The sequence below is a fragment of the Aythya marila genome (assembly GCF_965140915.1).
Source record: "Aythya marila genome assembly, chromosome: 5".
Taxonomy (NCBI): Eukaryota; Metazoa; Chordata; class Aves; order Anseriformes; family Anatidae; genus Aythya; species Aythya marila.
The window spans coordinates 19,359,123-19,375,463 of record NC_139046.1 but is presented as its reverse complement, the minus strand read 5'-3'; the positions used below and the strand labels follow the sequence as shown (position 1 = coordinate 19,375,463).

Below are 16,341 nucleotides of genomic sequence, written 5' to 3'. Positions count from 1 at the left end.
TCTGCAGCTACGACTTCGACTGGGACCACCGGGGCGCCGGCGTGGTGTGCCGGCAGCTGGGCTGTGGCACGGTGGCCCGGGCGTCCCCGTACGCCCCGTTTGGGCAGGGCAAGGGACGCATCTGGCTGCACCCATTCTGTCAAGGTGGAGAAACTACCTTGCAGGATTGCCTCCATTTTGGCTGGGGAAAGCACTTCTGTGACCACGACCGGGATGTCGGGGTGACCTGCACAGGTGAGGTGGGGTGGTGGTGCTGGGGATGCCGGGTCGGGACCCCCAAGTCCAGTACTGAGTCCAGTATCCGGTGCAGAGGCGCTGGAGCTGCGGCTGGTGGCTGGCAGGGGACCCTGTGAGGGGAGAGTGGAGGTGAAGCTGCGGGGACGCTGGGGCATGGTGGTGGACGACTCCTGGGACATGGAGGATGCTGAGGTGGTGTGCCAGCAGATGGGCTGCGGCTCGGCTGCTGGCGCATACCAAGGTAACGAATTTGGTCAGGGAGATGGTCCCATCAGCTTAGCCTTTATCAACTGTGACGGGACTGAGAAGGCCCTCTGGGACTGCAAGATTCGGGGTTGGGGACCCTATACCAGCCCTACAAAATACGACAGCGCTGTGGTGTGCCAAGGTGAGTGCTGGGGACATGCGGTGCTGCAGGGAGCCCCCTCGTCCGCATCCCCCCCAGGAGCCCTCCTCTCGCGGCAGGGTTCTCCCGTCTGGCCGGAGGGGACGGCGCCTGCTCGGGGCGGCTGGAGGTGCGGCAGGGCCGGGCCTGGGCCACCGTCTGCCACGGCCACGTGGACCTCAAGGCCGCCCAGGTGGTGTGCAGGGAGCTGGGCTGCGGCACGGCAGTGGCCGTCCCCGCTGCCGGCCATTTTGGGGCAGCAACGGGGCCGCTCTGGGACGGCGCCTTTGAGTGCAACGGCAGCGAGCCACTCCTGGCCAGCTGCGCCCGGCGGCCGACCCACGGCCAGGCCTGTGCTGGCCCCGCTGCTATCGTCTGCTCACGTAAGTGCTGGGGCCGCTGTCCGGGGGGCCGGGGCAGCCCCTTGCAGCGTGGGGTGCCCCGGGGCGTCCCTGCCCTGCCATCCCCCCAGCGCCCTCTCTGCGCCGCAGCCTACACCGGTTTCCGTTTGGCGGATGGCGGCTCGGGCTGCGCCGGGCGGGTGGAGGTGGAGGCGCAGGGGACATGGGGAGCGCTGTGTGCCAGCGCCTGGGACCTGCGCGACGCCCACGTCCTGTGCCGCCACCTGGGCTGCGGCCCCGCCGCCTCCCTGCCCCCAGGAGGCCATTTCGGGACGGGCACGGCGACGGGGCCGCTGCGGCGCGATGCCCTGAGCTGCAGCGGGAGCGAGCGGCACCCGGGCGAGTGCCCCGTGGCGCTGCTGGGGGAGCCCGCCTGCCCCCCTGGCCATGCCGCCGCCGTCAACTGCTCAGGTGGGTGCAGGGGCCGCGGGGACCCGTGGCAGGCGGGGAGCAGCGCCCATCCCCACGGCACGGCCGGGCTCTTGCAGGCGCCGCTGAGCCCCTGCGGCTGCTGGACGGGGAGAGCCGGTGCGACGGGCGGCTGGAGGTGGCCACGAGCCCCGGGGCCTGGGCCCGCGTGGCTGCGGGGCCGGGGGACGACCGAGCTGCCTCCGTGGCGTGCCGGCAGCTGGGCTGCGGTGTGCCAGAGAAGGTCTACGCTGTGCCGGCCGCCAGCTCGGGCCCCGTGGAGCTGCAGGAGCTGCGCTGTGCTGGCACCGAGGAGCTCCTGGCGCAGTGCAACGCCTCGGGGCCTGCCGCAGCGCCCGGCCACAGCCCCCCAGAGGCGGCCGTCGCCTGCTCAGGTGAGTGCGCCGGGAAGGGCCGCGGGTGCCCAGCGGGCGCCCCCAGCCCCATCCTGGCCCTCCCGTGCAGGCAGCCGGCGGCTGAGGCTGGCGGGCGGCCCCGGGCGCTGCGCCGGCAGGGTGGAGGTGTACAGCGAGGGCACGTGGGGCACCGTCTGCCAGGACGCCTGGGACCTGCCAGATGCCGACGTCGTGTGCCGCCAGCTGGGCTGCGGGCGGGCCCTGGAGGCGCCCGGCTCGGAGCGCTTCGGGCCCGGCGTGGGGACGCTGTGGCCGGGTGCCGGGGGCTGCTCGGGGACGGAGGCGGCTCTCTGGGCCTGCCCAGCCCCGGCACGGCGCGGCTGCCGCCGGGGCGGCGGTGCCGGTGCCGTGTGCTCAGGTGAGCACTGTGATCCCTGAGCTGGGTGGGGAGCAGGCCCCGCTGCCCGTGGGGTGCGCGCTGCCCCACCTGTCCCAACGGTGCCGCGACCCCCCCGTCCCCTGTTGTTGCAGGGCTGCTGCGTCTGGCGGGGGGCAGCAGCAGCTGCAGCGGGCACCTGGAGGTGCTGCGCGAGGGGACGTGGGGCCGCGTGTGCGCCAACGACACCAGCCCCGCCACAGCTGCCGTTGTCTGCCGCCAGCTGGGCTGTGGCACCGGGGGGAGGCTGGCGGCCGTCCCCGCACAGGGCTCGGTCCCCGCCTGGCTGGGCTGGGTGCGATGCCAGGAGGGGGCCCCCTCGCTCTGGCGCTGCCCCTCGGCGCCCTGGCACCTGCAGTCCTGCGGCCCCGAGGGGGTCGCCCACATCGCCTGTGACGAGGACACCGAGGACACGAGCGGGGCCACCAGCACTGCAGGTAGCAGCTGCCGGCACGGGGGTGCTTGCCCAGCTGGCTCTGCCCGTGCCCACTGCCCCCTGCCCCCTGTCCCCTGCCCCTGCTGCCGTGCGGATCCCGGCCTCACGCTGCCCCTCGCCATCCCTGCAGGTGCCAGCAGCAGCAGCAGCGTTGCCCCACTCACAGCAGTGTCGGGGAGCGTGCCGGTGCCCACGGTCCTGTGCGTGCTCCTGGGGACGTTGCTGGGCCTGGCCCTGGCAGCCCTGGCTGTGCAGGCACACCGCGCACGGCTGCAACGCCGAGGTGGGCACTGCCTTGGGGGTTCCCCTGGTGCCCCTTTCGGAGTCTCCATGGGGCTGTGGGGAACAGTGGGGCATGCCGTTGCAGCGTGTACTTCCTTACAGACCCCGTGAAAGCCACGGATGTCGGCGCTGAGGCCGTGTACGAGGAGCTGGATTACAGCCTGATGCCCGAGTACCAGGAGGTGCCCAGCCACACAGGTAGGAGCACGGTTGTCCCCAGGGCCTGGGGCTGTCCCCATCCCTGGCCGAGCACCCAACACCACAGTCTCCACTGCAGGTTCCCTGTCCAAGGGCTCAGGCATGAAGCTGCAGGACAACAACTGGGATGGTGACGAGGTGGAGAGCAACCCCAGAGAGGCCCCAGGTAGGGGAAAGGGGCAATCAGTAGGGACTGCAAGGCACAGGGGACCCAAGGAGAGGGGCTATGACGGAGCAGTGGTGCTGGGGAGGTGAGGGCAAACAGCCCTTGAGGCTGCATCCTCAGCCCCGGCTCCTCCTCGCCTGGCGCAGCCCCCCCGGCCCAGCCTGGGCACGGCCCCCCGGATGGCTACGACGATGCTGCGGCCGTGCCGGAGGAGCCCCCCGCTCCCCACGGCGGGGACGCTCCGGCGCAGCCCCGTGGTGACACGGGCTATGACGACGTTGACATGGGCACCCTGGGGACAGTGCCGTGAGGAGGCCCTGGGGACACGGCTGCAGGAGGGGGCTCCGGCCCCAGGGAGGGCTGGCCCTGCCCATGGGGGGCACCCGTCCCTGCCCAGCCCTCAGCACGCTGCAGAAACGGCTCCATCGGCCCGCCCGCACCCGTGGCCCAACATCACGCCAGGCTCCTTGTGAAGTTTTTCAGCATGGCCTTTCCCTGCGCAGTGCTCTTTCCAATTAAAGCCCCCAAATGCTTGGAACCTCGCTCCCAGCACCGTTCTGTCTTTCTCTCTCCTGGGTCCATCTTCCGTCCCTCAGGGCCATGGGGCAGAGCTGGGCCCGCAGGCACGTCCCCATGGCTCTGGGCACGCGGGAAGGATGTGGAAAAGCCCAGGGCCCGGCCCCAGGGCCTTCCTTTGGCCCCAGAGCTGCACGCTCTCCCTGCCAGGATAATGTAGAATGATAGAATCATAGCATATCCCGAGTTGGACTCGATGATCCGTATGGGTCCCTTCCAACTCCTGCCACCACACAGGTCTGTTAGAAGTTGTCCCCTTAATTTTTCAGAGAGCATTGTATTAACCAGAGAAAGGAAGTTATTGAGTAAGCCAACAGCAAGCAAAACAGCGCTGGGCAGCTGGAGAGTCTCGGCTCCGCCAATGGCGTGCACCTCACCCCCGCCAGGGTCCCTTTTTATATCTTGGTAATTCCGGGATTCCGCAGCACATCCTGGTATATTCTGTGACTGTGCACACTGTTGCTAGGGGGTCGTCTCTGTCCCTCTGGTGGTCGTGAAGATGAAGGCCGTAGTCTTCCTCGGCGTTGTGGTTCAACTTCTTTTTTTATTTGGTCATGTTGGCCCAGCGTGAGACAGAAAGGCAGGATGTTGATACACTATTTTAGCAACAAGACAATGAACAAACATTTATTGTGTATTACAAGGTCTACCCTAGATTTTAGACCATGTGAGTAAATGCAGAGTCCGTGCACTGCTTCAACTCCGACAGGCCTGGTGCCGTGACTGGTTCCCTTGGGAGCCTGTTCCAGTGATTGACCCCCCTCTCGGTGAAGAACCTCTTCCTGATGTCCAGCCTAAACCTCCTCTGCCTCAGCTTGACACCATTCCCATGGGTCCTATCACTGGTGATTAAGGAGAACAGGTCAGTGCCTGCCCCTCCACTCCCCCTCATGAGGAAACTGTAGACCACGATGAGGTCCCCCCTCAGCCTCCTCTCCTCCAGGCTGAACAGGCCCAGTGCCCTCAGACGCTCCTCATACGTCTTCCCCTCTCGTCCCTTCACCATATTCATCGCCCTCCTCTGGACACTCTCCAACAGTTTAATGTCCTTCTTGTACTGTGGTGCCCAGCACTGCACGCAGTGCTCGAGGTGAGGCCGCACCAGCGCAGAGCAGAGCAGGACAATGACCTCCCTCGACCGACTGGCGATGCCGTGCTTGATGCACCCCAGGGTATTGGCCCTCCTGGCTGCCAGGGCACACTGCTGGCTCACATTCAGCTTGCTGTCAAACACAACCCCCAGATCCCTCTCTGCGGGGCTGCTCTCCAGCGTCTCGTCGCCCAGTCTGTACGTACTGCCAGGGTTTCCCCTTCCCAGGTGCAGGAACCGGCACTTGCTCTTGTTAAACTTCATGCAGTTTAGGCTGCATGAACAGGCTGAGGGAAGGGCACGGCTCGTGGGGACCAGCAGAAACAACGGCACACAGCGTAGTGTCATTGTAGCCATGCTTAGCTTTGCATCTACTCGCAAGAATGTGCTCAGTGCTGCACAGTAGCAAGAAGAACTGCGGTGTGTGGCCACTCATTGCAAATGGTAGAGGATCAAATCCAGGCAGTGACAAACTCGTGCTCCTCCAAGCTGACGGGAGATCCTCAGAAACAACTCGGCCTCGGACAGTGCTGTGGCATCTCTATAGTGTGAGGGTCAGCAGCAAATTGGCTTTTTTGGGAAAATGGGAAGGGAAGGGAAGGGAAGGGAAGGGAAGGGAAGGGAAGGGAAGGGAAGGGAAGGGAAGGGAAGGGAAGGGCCAGAGGAATTATTGTTCCTCTCTACTCAGCCCTGGAGAGGCTGGAACTGGAAAATTGTGTTCAGTTTTGTGCCCCTCACTACAAGAAGGACAGGGAGGTGCTGGAACATGTCCACAGAAGGGCAGCAAAGCTGTTGAAGTGTCTAGAGACCAAGTCTTATGAGGAGCAGCTGAGAACTGCTGAAAGAGGCCTGGAGAAAAGGAGGCTCAGGGGTGACCTTATCATGCTCTTGAAATACCTTAAGGGAAGTTGAAGGGAGTGGGGGTCTGTCTCTTTTCCAAACACATTGGGTGAGCCAAACTGGCCAGAGGGACACTGCATGCTACATGGCATCATGCTGCACAATAAAAATGGAGAGGGTTGGCTGGGGGGGGACTGCTGCCTGGGGACAGGCTGGGCTTCGGTCAGAGCACAGTGAGCAATTGCACTGTGCACCACCTGTTTCAAATCTATATACTTATTTATTTACTGCTATCTTCATTATTATTTTCCCATCACTTTGTGTCCTATTTAACTGTCTCATGACAGTAACCCATGACATTAACCTATTGTTTGTTTGTTTGTTTTTCCTCAGTTGTCTGCCCCATCCCACTGTGGCAGGGGAGGGGAGCCACTGAAGGGCTCTGTGGTACTCAGCTGCTGCTGGGTTAAACGACAGCAACCTGTGCCAAGTCAAGCAGCTGTGCTGGAAATTACCAATCACAACCATCATCTGAGAAAAGGAAGAAGCAAAACCCAGAAAGAAACAGCTCACTACTGCCTTTGTAACCACCACCTATCTTAAGGCTTAGCAGGCTCCTGTCTGGTCCAGGAAGGACAAGGGCAGGCGACTGCTGTTGCCTCTGGGACAGGTTTTGCTTTCAGCAGCTACTCATAGAGCACTAATGACAACATTCTGTTCTAACAGGTCCATGTCCTTCTTGTAGGAGGTGCCTTGGAGTTGAACACGGTACTCAAGGTGTGGCCTCACCAGGGCTGAGTACAGAGGGACAATCACTTCCCTCACCCTGCTGGCCACACCGCTTCTGATCATAGCCTGGATGCTGTTGGCCCTCTTGGCCACCTGAGCACACCGCTGGCTCCTGTTCAGCCACCTGCCGACCAATCCCCCCAGCTCCCTTCCCTCCGGGCAGCTTTCCAGCCACTCTGCCCCCAGCCTGCAGCCTTGCATGGGGTTGTTGTGCCCCACATGCAGGATGCGGCACTTGGCCTTGTTGAACCTCATCCAGTTGGCCTCGGCCCATCGCTCCAGCCTGTCCAGGTCCCTCTGCAGAGCCTTCCTGCCCTCAGGCACATCAACGCTCCTGCTCACCTTGATGTCCTCTGCCAGCTTGCTGAGGGTGCACAATATCCCCTCGCACCAGGACAGGTGGTACTGGGAGTACTGGGGCAGAGGATGAGTCCCTGGGACGCACTGTGCCCTTCCCTCATCCTGTTCTTCTGGCAGGGAGAGCATGCAGCTCTGGGGCCAAAGGAAGGCCCCAGAGCTGGGCCCTGGGCTCTTCCCCGTCCTTCCTGCGTGCCCAGAGCCATGGGGACGTGCCTGCAGGCCCAGCTCTGCCCCATGGCCCCGAGGGATGGACAATGGACCCGGGAGAGAGAGAGAGACACAGAATGGTGCAAAGAGTGAAGTTCCAAGCACTTGGGGGCTTTAATTGGGAAGAGCGCTGCACAGGGAAAGGCCATGCTGAAAAACTTCACAAGGAGCCTGGCGTGACGTTGGGCCACGGGTGCGGGTGGGCCGATGGAGCCGTTTCTGCAGCGTGCTGAGGGCTGGGCAGGGACAGGTGCCCCCCATGGGCAGGGCCAGCCCTCCCTGGGGCCGGAGCCCCCTCCTGCAGCCGTGTCCCCAGGGCCTCCTCACGGCGCTGTCCCCAGGGTGCCCATGTCAACGTCGTCATAGCCCGTGTCCCCGCGGGGCTGCGCCGGGGCGTCCCCGCCGTGGGGAGCGGGGGGCTCCTCCGGCACGGCCGCAGCATCGTCGTAGCCATCCGGGGGGCCGTGCCCGGGCTGGGCCGGGGGGGCTGCGCCAGGCGAGGAGGGGCCGGGGCTGAGGACGCAGCCTCAAGGGCCGTGTGCCCTCACCTCCCCAGCACCACTGCTCGATCTTAGCCCCTCTCCTCTGACCCTTGTGCCTTTGTGTCCCTGTTCATTGCCCCTTGCCCTACCTGGGGCCTCTCTGGGGTTGCTCTCTACCTCGTCACCATCCCAGTTGTCGTCCTGCAGCTTCATGCCTGAGCCCTTGGACAGGGAGCCTGCGGTGGAGACTGTGGTGTTGGGTGCTTGGCCAGGGATGGGGACAGCCCCAGGCCCTGGGGACAACCGTGCTCCTACCTGTGTGGCTGGGCACCTCCTGGTACTCGGGCATCAGGCTGTAATCCAGCTCCTCGTACACGGCCTCAGCGCCGACATCCGTGGCTTTCACGGGGTCTGTAGGGAAGTACACGCTGCAACGGCATGCCCCACTGTTCCCCACAGCCCCATGGAGACTCCGAAAGGGGCACCAGGGGAACCCCCAAGGCAGTGCCCACCTCGGCGTTGCAGCCGTGCGCGGTGTGCCTGCACAGCCAGGGCTGCCAGGGCCAGGCCCAGCAACGTCCCCAGGAGCACGCACAGGACCGTGGGCACCGGCACGCTCCCCGACACTGCTGTGAGTGGGGCAACGCTGCTGCTGCTGCTGGCACCTGCAGGGATGGCGAGGGGCAGCGTGAGGCCGGGATCCGCACGGCAGCAGGGGCAGGGGGCAGGGGGCAGTGGGCACGGGCAGAGCCAGCTGGGCAAGCACCCCCGTGCCGGCAGCTGCTACCTGCAGTGCTGGTGGCCCCGCTCGTGTCCTCGGTGTCCTCGTCACAGGCGATGTGGGCGACCCCCTCGGGGCCGCAGGACTGCAGGTGCCAGGGCGCCGAGGGGCAGCGCCAGAGCGAGGGGGCCCCCTCCTGGCATCGCACCCAGCCCAGCCAGGCGGGGACCGAGCCCTGTGCGGGGACGGCCGCCAGCCTCCCCCCGGTGCCACAGCCCAGCTGGCGGCAGACAACGGCAGCTGTGGCGGGGCTGGTGTCGTTGGCGCACACGCGGCCCCACGTCCCCTCGCGCAGCACCTCCAGGTGCCCGCTGCAGCTGCTGCTGCCCCCCGCCAGACGCAGCAGCCCTGCAACAACAGGGGACGGGGGGGTCGCGGCACCGTTGGGACAGGTGGGGCAGCGCGCACCCCACGGGCAGCGGGGCCTGCTCCCCACCCAGCTCAGGGATCACAGTGCTCACCTGAGCACACGGCACCGGCACCGCCGCCCCGGCGGCAGCCGCGCCGTGCCGGGGCTGGGCAGGCCCAGAGAGCCGCCTCCGTCCCCGAGCAGCCCCCGGCACCCGGCCACAGCGTCCCCACGCCGGGCCCGAAGCGCTCCGAGCCGGGCGCCTCCAGGGCCCGCCCGCAGCCCAGCTGGCGGCACACGACGTCGGCATCTGGCAGGTCCCAGGCGTCCTGGCAGACGGTGCCCCACGTGCCCTCGCTGTACACCTCCACCCTGCCGGCGCAGCGCCCGGGGCCGCCCGCCAGCCTCAGCCGCCGGCTGCCTGCACGGGAGGGCCAGGATGGGGCTGGGGGCGCCCGCTGGGCACCCGCGGCCCTTCCCGGCGCACTCACCTGAGCAGGCGACGGCCGCCTCTGGGGGGCTGTGGCCGGGCGCTGCGGCAGGCCCCGAGGCGTTGCACTGCGCCAGGAGCTCCTCGGTGCCAGCACAGCGCAGCTCCTGCAGCTCCACGGGGCCCGAGCTGGCGGCCGGCACAGCGTAGACCTTCTCTGGCACACCGCAGCCCAGCTGCCGGCACGCCACGGAGGCAGCTCGGTCGTCCCCCGGCCCCGCAGCCACGCGGGCCCAGGCCCCGGGGCTCGTGGCCACCTCCAGCCGCCCGTCGCACCGGCTCTCCCCGTCCAGCAGCCGCAGGGGCTCAGCGGCGCCTGCAAGAGCCCGGCCGTGCCGTGGGGACGGGCGCTGCTCCCCGCCTGCCACGGGTCCCCGCGGCCCCTGCACCCACCTGAGCAGTTGACGGCGGCGGCATGGCCAGGGGGGCAGGCGGGCTCCCCCAGCAGCGCCACGGGGCACTCGCCCGGGTGCCGCTCGCTCCCGCTGCAGCTCAGGGCATCGCGCCGCAGCGGCCCCGTCGCCGTGCCCGTCCCGAAATGGCCTCCTGGGGGCAGGGAGGCGGCGGGGCCGCAGCCCAGGTGGCGGCACAGGACGTGGGCGTCGCGCAGGTCCCAGGCGCTGGCACACAGCGCTCCCCATGTCCCCTGCGCCTCCACCTCCACCCGCCCGGCGCAGCCCGAGCCGCCATCCGCCAAACGGAAACCGGTGTAGGCTGCGGCGCAGAGAGGGCGCTGGGGGGATGGCAGGGCAGGGACGCCCCGGGGCACCCCACGCTGCAAGGGGCTGCCCCGGCCCCCCGGACAGCGGCCCCAGCACTTACGTGAGCAGACGATAGCAGCGGGGCCAGCACAGGCCTGGCCGTGGGTCGGCCGCCGGGCGCAGCTGGCCAGGAGTGGCTCGCTGCCGTTGCACTCAAAGGCGCCGTCCCAGAGCGGCCCCGTTGCTGCCCCAAAATGGCCGGCAGCGGGGACGGCCACTGCCGTGCCGCAGCCCAGCTCCCTGCACACCACCTGGGCGGCCTTGAGGTCCACGTGGCCGTGGCAGACGGTGGCCCAGGCCCGGCCCTGCCGCACCTCCAGCCGCCCCGAGCAGGCGCCGTCCCCTCCGGCCAGACGGGAGAACCCTGCCGCGAGAGGAGGGCTCCTGGGGGGGATGCGGACGAGGGGGCTCCCTGCAGCACCGCATGTCCCCAGCACTCACCTTGGCACACCACAGCAGTATCATAGACATGAGGGCCATGGTATGGTCCCCAGCCTTGAATCTTGCAGTCCCAGAGGGCCTTCTCAGTCCCATTACAGTCAACAAGAGCTAAGCTGATAGAACCTACTGCTTGGCCAAAGTGGGAGCCTTGGTAGATGTCAGCAGCTGAGCCGCAGCCCATCTGCTGGCACACTACCTCAGCGTCCTCCATGTCCCAGGCATCATCTGCCACCGTGCCCCAGCGTCCCCGCAGCTTCACCTCCACTCTCCCCTCACACGGTCCCCTGCCAGCCACCAGCCGCAGCTCCAGTGCCTCTGTACAGGGCCGCAAGCCTCAGATTTTTCCAAGGGGGTCCCAGCACAGCATCCCCAGCACCACCACCGCGACTCACCTGTGCAGGTCACCCCCACGTCCCGATCATGGTCACAGAAGTGTTTGCCCCAGCCATAATGGGGGCAGTCCTGCAAGGTGGCCTCAGAGCCACGGCAGAAGAAGGGGTGCAGCCAGATGCGTCCCTTGCCCTGCCCAAATGGGGCGTACGGGGACGCCCGGGCCACTGCTCCACAGCCCAGCTGCTGGCACACCACGCCGGCGCCCCGGTGGTCCCAGTCGAAGTCGTAGCTGCAGACGGAGCCCCACTCGCCCTCGTGCTTCACCTCCACACGGCCGGCGCAGCGCCCGCCGCCATCCACCAGCCGCAGCTCCCCGCTGCCTGCGGGCAACCCCAGGGACCTTGCTGAGCCCAGGGGGCGCCTGCCCCACGGCTGCTCCCTGCCCCACCGCTTGCCCACGGCCAGCCCCTGCCCCACGGCCAGCCCCACCACTCACCCCCGCAGAGCTGCACGCAGAGGAGCAGCCCCAGTGCCCTGGCAGGCACCATCCTGCCCCCAGTGCCAGACGCAGCCCCGCGCCGGGGAGGGGGATATATAGGCAGCCCCCGCTGGCAGGAGCCAATGGGGGTGGCGGAGGCACCTTGTGAGCCGCTATCAGGAGGGTTATCTGCTGCCTGCCGGGGCCCAGCCTCCAATAACCTGCTCCGTGCCCAAATATGAGACTCGGCTCCGCTTCTGGCGTCACGCACCCCCCCGCCTCCCCGCTGGGGCTCAGCACCCAAATGTCCCCGAGGGGAACCAGCCTTCCTGGGTCCTGTGTCCCCCTGAGCTGGGGTTGGGGCTGTGCCCGAGGAGAGCAGGTCCCCGTGGGGACAGGGTTATCCCCAGCATGGGGTCCTCCCTCAGAACATGGCCTCCCTCAGCACCCCAGTACTCAGCCTGTGTCGCGGGGTCCTTGACCCACCTGGAAGAACCCCGAGGGTCACCAGGGAGAATCAGGTCCCCGTGCTGGCATCAATACGTGCAGGAGGGACATCTCCAGCCCCTGCAGTGGCTGCTGGCAGAGGGCTGAAAGGGGGCAGATTCCCCCTCCCAGAGACCCGGCGGCGGCTTTCACTTCATGCAGCTGCTGGGGCACCTGCGCTGCTTGCGATAGCATCGTGGCTTTGAGCAGCAGCGGGGATGCTGCCAACGGGCTCAGAGCTGAGGCTTCAGCCTCAGGGCACCGATTTGCAGCACCGTCCATGAGGGGAACGTGTCACCTACACAGGTTCCTGTCTGACACCAGGGACAGCTTGTGGCCTGGGCATCACCCAGAAAGACCCCAAAGAGGCCACATGTGCCTCTGGAGCTGGGGGCAGAAAGAAGGAGCCCTAAAGTGGGAGGAGGAGGAGGAGGAGGAGGAGGAGGCAGCCTGACCCTAGCAGCAGGCACAGGGGTACCCACACAACGTAGCTTGGTGCTGGGGGGTCCCGCTGCTGTGGGGCCAGCACAGAAGCCCCCAGCTGTAGAAGGGGCCAGCAGCAGGGGCCCAGCCCTCCCTGCCCATGTCCCTGTGGGCAGCCCGGTGCTGGGGCAGAAGGAAGTGTGTGCCGGGTGTGCAGGCGCCTCACAGTAGCACAGCCATGATCGCAGCCCTGTCCGTCCACAGGGCCGGGACACTGGGCATTCCTCTTCTGGCACAGCGTGCCAGAGCAGTGCTGCTCTCCACCCCAGGTCCTCCGGCTTCTCGCATTCTGCCCCAGGCAGCTCCAGCCCCAGGCAGCCAGGGAAGGCTGATAGGACAGGCTGTGGCGAGCAGACACAGGGCTAGGCCTGAGCAGCACTGCCAGGCCCTGCTCCACACAACACCGGCCTTTTCATATCCTCTGAGTTTTTGTTTTGTTTTATTTTGTTTTATGTTTGTTAGTTTGTTTGTTTTCTCAGTTCTCTGCCCCATCCCACTTGGGCAGGGGAGGGGACCCACTGAAGGGCTCTGTGGTACTCAGCTGCTGCTGGGTTAAACGACAGCAAACTCAAGCAGCTGTGCTGGAAATTACCAATCACAACCATCATCTGAGAAAAGGAAGAAACAAAACCCATAAACAGCTCACTACTGCCTTTGTAACCACTACCTATCTTGAGGCCTAGCAGGCTCCTGTCCAGTTCTGGAAGGACAAGGGCAGGCAACTGCTGTTGCCTCTTTTGCTGGGACAGGTTTTGCTTTCAGAAGCTACTCGCAGTGCAGAGAAAGTGCATGAGAAAGGCAGAGCTGTGAGGAGCAATTTCGAAGGCTGCTTTCCGTATTAGGGCACATGATCTGATAGGCAGTGTGCTTCCCCAGAGTGAAGTCAGTGCTTAAACTGATTAACTGCAGCTATTTGATGTTGCTTGTACCTGCTGTCGCTGGGGCAGGGACTCCTGTTTTCTCTTACTGACTCCTATGCAGAAGCCTGCAATGCTCCAGCAGCAGCAAAGTGACCATCCTAAAGGCAGGGCCCTGGCGTCAGCCAGCTGCTCTTAGAGGAAGGCTGCCCAGAGCTGGGGTGGGAAGCTGCACACAGTATCCCTGAGCACCAGCCCTGCAGCCCCCTGTTGTCCCGCTGGCCGTCCCCTGTAATACACAATAAATGTTTGTTCGTTGTCTTTTGTATTATAAAAACAAGGAGTTTTGTTTGAGGAACGGGAGTTGTGAAAACTCCCTGCTGAAGTAAGGAGCTGTATAATGCTTGGCTAGACACTATGAAAATTCTTTTGCTTAATGTAACAAAAAAGAGTACCCCCTCCCCTTCTCTCCTTCTGCATCTCAGTTGCCTCTTTTGTCCAAAGACACTGCTGCAAAGCTCATGTAACCATCTCCTGATAAGTTGCTAAACTAGTGTATCAACATCCTGCCTTCCTGTCTCACGCTGGGCCAACATGACCAACTGAAAAAAGAAGTTGAACCACAACGCCGAGGAAGACTACGGCCTTCATCTTCATGACCACCAGAGGGACAGAGACGACCCCCTAGCAACAGTGCACGCAGTCGCAGAATATCCCAGGATGTGCTGCGTAATCCCGGAATTACCAAGATATAAAAAGGGACCCTGGCGGGGGTGAGGTGCGCGCCGTTGGCGGAGCCGAGACTCCCCGGCCGCCCAGCGCAGTTTTGCTTGCTGTTGCTTACTCAGTAACTTCCTTTCTATGGTTAATGCAATGCTCTCTGAAAGTTAATTAAGGGGGCAACTTATAACCTGCTCTTAGAGGAAGGCTGCCCAGAGCTGGGGTGGGAAGCTGCACACAGGAGCCCTGAGCACCAGCCCTGCAGCCCCCTGTTGTCCTGCTGGCCGTCCTCCAGCTGCTCTCTGGGCTCTGTGACAGGACACCGAAGGTGGTCGTCAGCCGACAGCACCAAGTACTTGATGCACTGGTGCCTGACCCCGCACAGGGGGCAACGCGGCTTCTTCTTGGCCCACCGCAGTGCACAGCCCAAGCAAAGCTGTTGGAGGCAGGGCAGCAGGTAGGCCATGTCGTCCCAGCTGTGACGATAGAGCATGCATGCCCAGCCTGACGACCCGTCCATGGCTGCAGGGCGCTGCAGAGATGCTACCAACTGCAAGAGACAGCGAGGCCATGGTCGCTGGTGCTCCCAGGGTGGGCGGCAGAGATGCCGCAGTATCCCAGCAGGAAACCCGCGGGCCCCGTGGCTGTGCCGTCCTGTCCTCCCCACTGCCACGGAGCCGGGCTGTGGCCCTGGCAGCTCCCCGAGACCCACGATCCCCAGGGGGACGCGTCCCCGCACAGCTCAGCTGGAGGCTCCACAGCACAACCCGACCGAATCCTTGCTCAGCCGTCCAAGCCTCACGGACACGCTGGGAAGGAGTGCAGGCACAAGCCAGGCTGGGCCGGGCCCTGCCGGCACCTGGACATAACCAGGGAGGGCTGTGCAGTCACACTGCCCGCGCGGTGACATTACACTGCCCGCGCAGTCCTGGTGCCCAGTCCTGGTCCCCAGATTTTTGGGCCATGATTCCACAGAGCCTTCAACCCTTTCTTTAGCTTTCAAGATGCTGAAATGGTCCCTGGCTTAAAAAGAACTTGTTCCCTGCCTGGCACTAAGAATCGTTGCTTCGGGCTAACGTCTGAGTTTCTTTTCTGTTATGTGAACAGCCAGGGAGACTCGGCCTCCCTTCTCCGTTGAGTTTGGTGCTGCCTAGCCTTAACATCTTCAGTACTCAGTAGCGTACCCCAGACTCTCGCATTTTGAGAGGGATTGCACTCCCCTTACATCTTATGGGAATCCCGTTTTTCTGTCTCAAGGGTGAATGGTGTAAGGCACTTGTAAATCATTGCAGATTGTCATTGTTGTCCATTGCCATGTAAATTAAGGCCATGCAAGTACCTTCTACTGTTGCTTCTTCTCTTTCATTTGTTTTCTTGTTTCTACCAAATATTACATATTTGGTGAAATGCCTTAAAACAACATTACTTTTAATTAACAACTTTTTTTTTTTTTCTCTCTCTCTCTAGGTCTGCCAGTAGCTGACAAAGTAGAAAGGTGTGCTTCTCTCTCTGTCTTGTATAGAGTTAGAGGCAATGCCAATTTAATCCATGACTGAGGCTCTGCAATATTGCAAGTCTATCCTACTACTTCAAAATCAGTGATGCAACCTGAGTTTACGCTAATTAACTTTCAGGGATTGAATCAATTTAAAGCTTTTGGACTATGACAATTCTTTGAAAGCATTCCCACTGGTTTATTTTCTCCCTTTACATTTGTTTGCTATCTCCGTCTCATTCCAAGCAGTCAGGACTGGTTTGCTTCTGTGTTCTCTGGAAAAGTTCTCTGCACTAGGAACCATTGTTAGAATCAGAATCCTGATCTAAGAGTATTGCAAGGAATGTTCCAGCAATTCGTGTCAACAGAGGGCTTGAAGGGTAGACCTTGAGTCTCTGATACCTGGGGATAAGAGAACAAAGGGGTCTCAGAATAACTGCTAACTATCGTGACTATTGTGTGGGCCACCAGGCAAGTCTCTGATATCCAGCCAAGATGGACAAAGGAGAAGGACAAGGACAAAGCCTGGGAGGAAGACTATGAGCCTTCATCACGGGAGACCCCCAGAGGGACCGCTGGGGACTGATGCGCATGTGCCAGTGGGAGGGTTGGGAATCCGGGAACTAATTATAATAACCCTGCCTTTTCTAGAAGTAGTAATGAACATGTATTAGCCTAGGAGCAGAAAAAGCAGGCGCCTGATGTAACGTGTGTGCGTGTTGGAGGAGCCCAGACTCTCCGCGCACCCAGCGCTCTTTACTTGCCTTTTATTAACCCCATAAATAAATCTCATAAAGCTATGTTGACTTGGAATTTGTAACAGTATGATGAGAAGTGTTGCACTCCAAGTTGGGAAGGGGAGAGGAAAATGTTGAGAATTGTACTCAAACAGCTGATTACACCTTTGCGTACACCTTTTAAGGGAAAACTTTAAACCTGAGAAGCAACAGGAAGTTTGCTACGTTTCCTGCTATGATACCGAGGTATATGATTTAGGAATTATATCAAAGGATGATAT

General features: G+C 63.1%; 2 protein-coding genes across 2 annotated transcripts in view; one reads left to right on the top strand and one right to left on the bottom strand.

The window, feature by feature from the left end:
* The window catches only part of LOC309879261 (antigen WC1.1-like), a gene marked incomplete at both ends in the record, with an annotated part of 4,067 nt that extends 452 nt beyond the window's left edge, over positions 1-3,615 (top strand). Inside the window, 11 exons of the mRNA XM_082762798.1 lie at positions 8-234; positions 311-625; positions 703-1,005; positions 1,114-1,434; positions 1,512-1,826; positions 1,897-2,205; positions 2,319-2,660; positions 2,790-2,942; positions 3,044-3,139; positions 3,219-3,305; positions 3,452-3,615. Of these exons, the coding sequence (XP_082618924.1) occupies positions 8-234; positions 311-625; positions 703-1,005; positions 1,114-1,434; positions 1,512-1,826; positions 1,897-2,205; positions 2,319-2,660; positions 2,790-2,942; positions 3,044-3,139; positions 3,219-3,305; positions 3,452-3,615 (2,632 nt within the window). The remainder of the gene's footprint in view (positions 1-7; positions 235-310; positions 626-702; positions 1,006-1,113; positions 1,435-1,511; positions 1,827-1,896; positions 2,206-2,318; positions 2,661-2,789; positions 2,943-3,043; positions 3,140-3,218; positions 3,306-3,451) is intronic.
* A 2,337-nt stretch (positions 3,616-5,952) lies between these two features.
* Positions 5,953-11,352, bottom strand: LOC309879260 (antigen WC1.1-like; the record flags this gene model as incomplete). The annotated part of the gene is made up of 14 exons (XM_082762797.1): positions 5,953-5,967; positions 6,820-6,964; positions 7,495-7,654; positions 7,799-7,885; positions 7,965-8,060; positions 8,162-8,314; positions 8,437-8,778; positions 8,892-9,196; positions 9,267-9,585; positions 9,663-9,983; positions 10,092-10,394; positions 10,472-10,786; positions 10,864-11,180; positions 11,297-11,352. 14 exons carry the CDS (start codon positions 11,350-11,352, stop codon positions 5,953-5,955), a joined length of 2,934 nt encoding a protein of 977 aa, XP_082618923.1.
* Positions 11,353-16,341: the final 4,989 nt, after the last annotated feature.